The sequence below is a fragment of the Propithecus coquereli genome, unplaced genomic scaffold (genome assembly GCF_000956105.1).
Source record: "Propithecus coquereli isolate 6110/MARCELLA unplaced genomic scaffold, Pcoq_1.0 Scaffold83, whole genome shotgun sequence".
NCBI lineage: Eukaryota > Metazoa > Chordata > Mammalia > Primates > Indriidae > Propithecus > Propithecus coquereli.
In genome coordinates, this window is record NW_012154507.1 from 8074271 (window position 1) to 8076225 (window position 1955).

General features: G+C 34.8%; 1 protein-coding gene across 1 annotated transcript in view; it reads left to right on the forward strand.

Moving 5' to 3' along the window:
- The window catches only part of POLE2 (polymerase (DNA directed), epsilon 2, accessory subunit), a 32810-nt gene that overhangs the window by 14582 nt on the left and 16273 nt on the right, over nt 1–1955 (forward strand). The window contains exons 7-10 of the mRNA XM_012663755.1: nt 71–154; nt 757–813; nt 1252–1300; nt 1928–1953. Of these exons, the coding sequence (XP_012519209.1) occupies nt 71–154; nt 757–813; nt 1252–1300; nt 1928–1953 (216 nt within the window). The remainder of the gene's footprint in view (nt 1–70; nt 155–756; nt 814–1251; nt 1301–1927; nt 1954–1955) is intronic.

The following is a 1955-nucleotide window of genomic DNA, read 5'->3' on the forward strand; positions in this document are numbered from 1 at the left end:
CTGGGTAACGTAGCAGCATAGAAAGACTGTGTCTCTAAAATAAATAAGAATTTATTTTGTTTTATTTTAGCTGAAAACAATAGAAACCTTATTGGGTAGTACAACCAAAATTGGAGATGTGATTATTCTTGGAATGATAACCCAGTTAAAAGAGGTAAGTTAAACTTAATAAGCATCAGACTTTTATTTTCTGCCCTGGGTTGATGAACTGTTGGTTACATAGAGTATTTCTACAGAGTGTACAGGAATGTATTCTTCATTGAAGATGCAGCTCAGTCACCAATACTTTTGGTCTGTGTTTGGTTTCCTGAGTAGACATCAGGAAGGAGTGACTTGTGTGGGAGTCCAGTTTGTATAGCCTTAAATTAGGCCCACAGTGACTTCTGGCTGAACTGAGAGTACTGGGTTTCTGAACAAGCAAGCTGCAGACTACATCCTGGTCTCTTGGACACACTGTTGGCTTTCTTAGAAGGACCTGGTGAGGCCCTCTTTATGGGAGCTTACTGGTGTCCCTCGTATTGTCCTATGTTTTGCAAGTCATTCCCTAGGCTACCTCTGAGGAGTCTGAGTCTCAATTAAGTCATTAGTCTGAGGTGACCAGGCTAGTAAATGAAAGACCCTGGACTAGAAATAATAGCTGATTTCTGAAATCCACTATTCTCTCTACTGTGTTCTATTATCAGTCTTGTCGGTAGTTTAATTTTTGTGTCTTAGTATTTATTTTCATATAAATGTGAGTATGTATTTTTTTTTTAGGGAAAATTTTTTCTGGAAGATCCTACTGGAACGGTACAACTAGATCTTAGTAAAGCTATATCCTTCACTTAATTTATTTTTTAAAATCTGTGTTACATGAATTGGGGAAATTGATTATATATTATTCTCAAATTTACCTATTTGGGTTCCCAGTGTAACTTCCATATGTTGGTGGAGTAGGAATATAAAGACATAATCCTAAACAGAGACATAACAACTTTAATTCCCCCTTATTTTGGAGAATCCAGAGAAACCACTGAGGATGTTTGTAACATGGTAAGAATGACCCAAACTGTCAGTATTACCAACCTACATCTTAGAATTAAACATGGGGACATTTAAACCCAAAATTTTTAAAGCTATAATCTAAGCTATATTTCAAATGGGAAGTCTTTGAATTATTATTTAGAAGTTCTGTTGGGCTCAAAATGTCTGTTGACTTGGATCACTACCTCAAGCATAGAAACAGAATTATTTTCCTTAACTGCTGTTTACCAGTTCCATAGCGGGTTATACACAGAGGCGTGCTTTGTCTTAGCAGAAGGTAAGTCAGTATACTTTTTCCTGTCCTCCTTATTGTTCTACACTAAAACCATTTTTACATTGGATTAAATATGTTAACATGATAGAATCTGGAATAACACTGATTATGAGAACATGTTTTTGATAATGACATAAAATAACTCTTAGACTGCAAATAGGCTAATAGAAGCCTTTTTAAGGTGATGAAAATGTTCTGAAATTAGATCATGGTGGTGGCTACACAACCTGTAAATATACTAAAAACCACTGGGTGGGTGAATTGCCTAGTATGTGAATTATATCTCAATAAAGTTGAATAAAACCTTAGATTTATATAGGGCCATAAAATGAAACATTTCCTAATACATGTACTTTCTATACTCTAACATGTACTGTGGAATTAAAAATGAAAGGTTTTACTTTCGAATCTATTTCTAGTTAATGAACTTTTATTTATAGAATTTAGACTAGCTATACATCAAAAGTTATGTGGCTCAGTGCATGGGCAACTTCTGTAGTTGCTTCACAGGGCATGAGAATATATATAGCTTAGCATTATTGATTTGTATAACACAGTTTTTGTCCTTTCAAACAAGGAGGAGGATTGGACAAATGAAAGTGATTTGCTACTTACTTTTTTTTTTTTCAGGCTGGTTTGAAGATCAAGTGTTTCATGT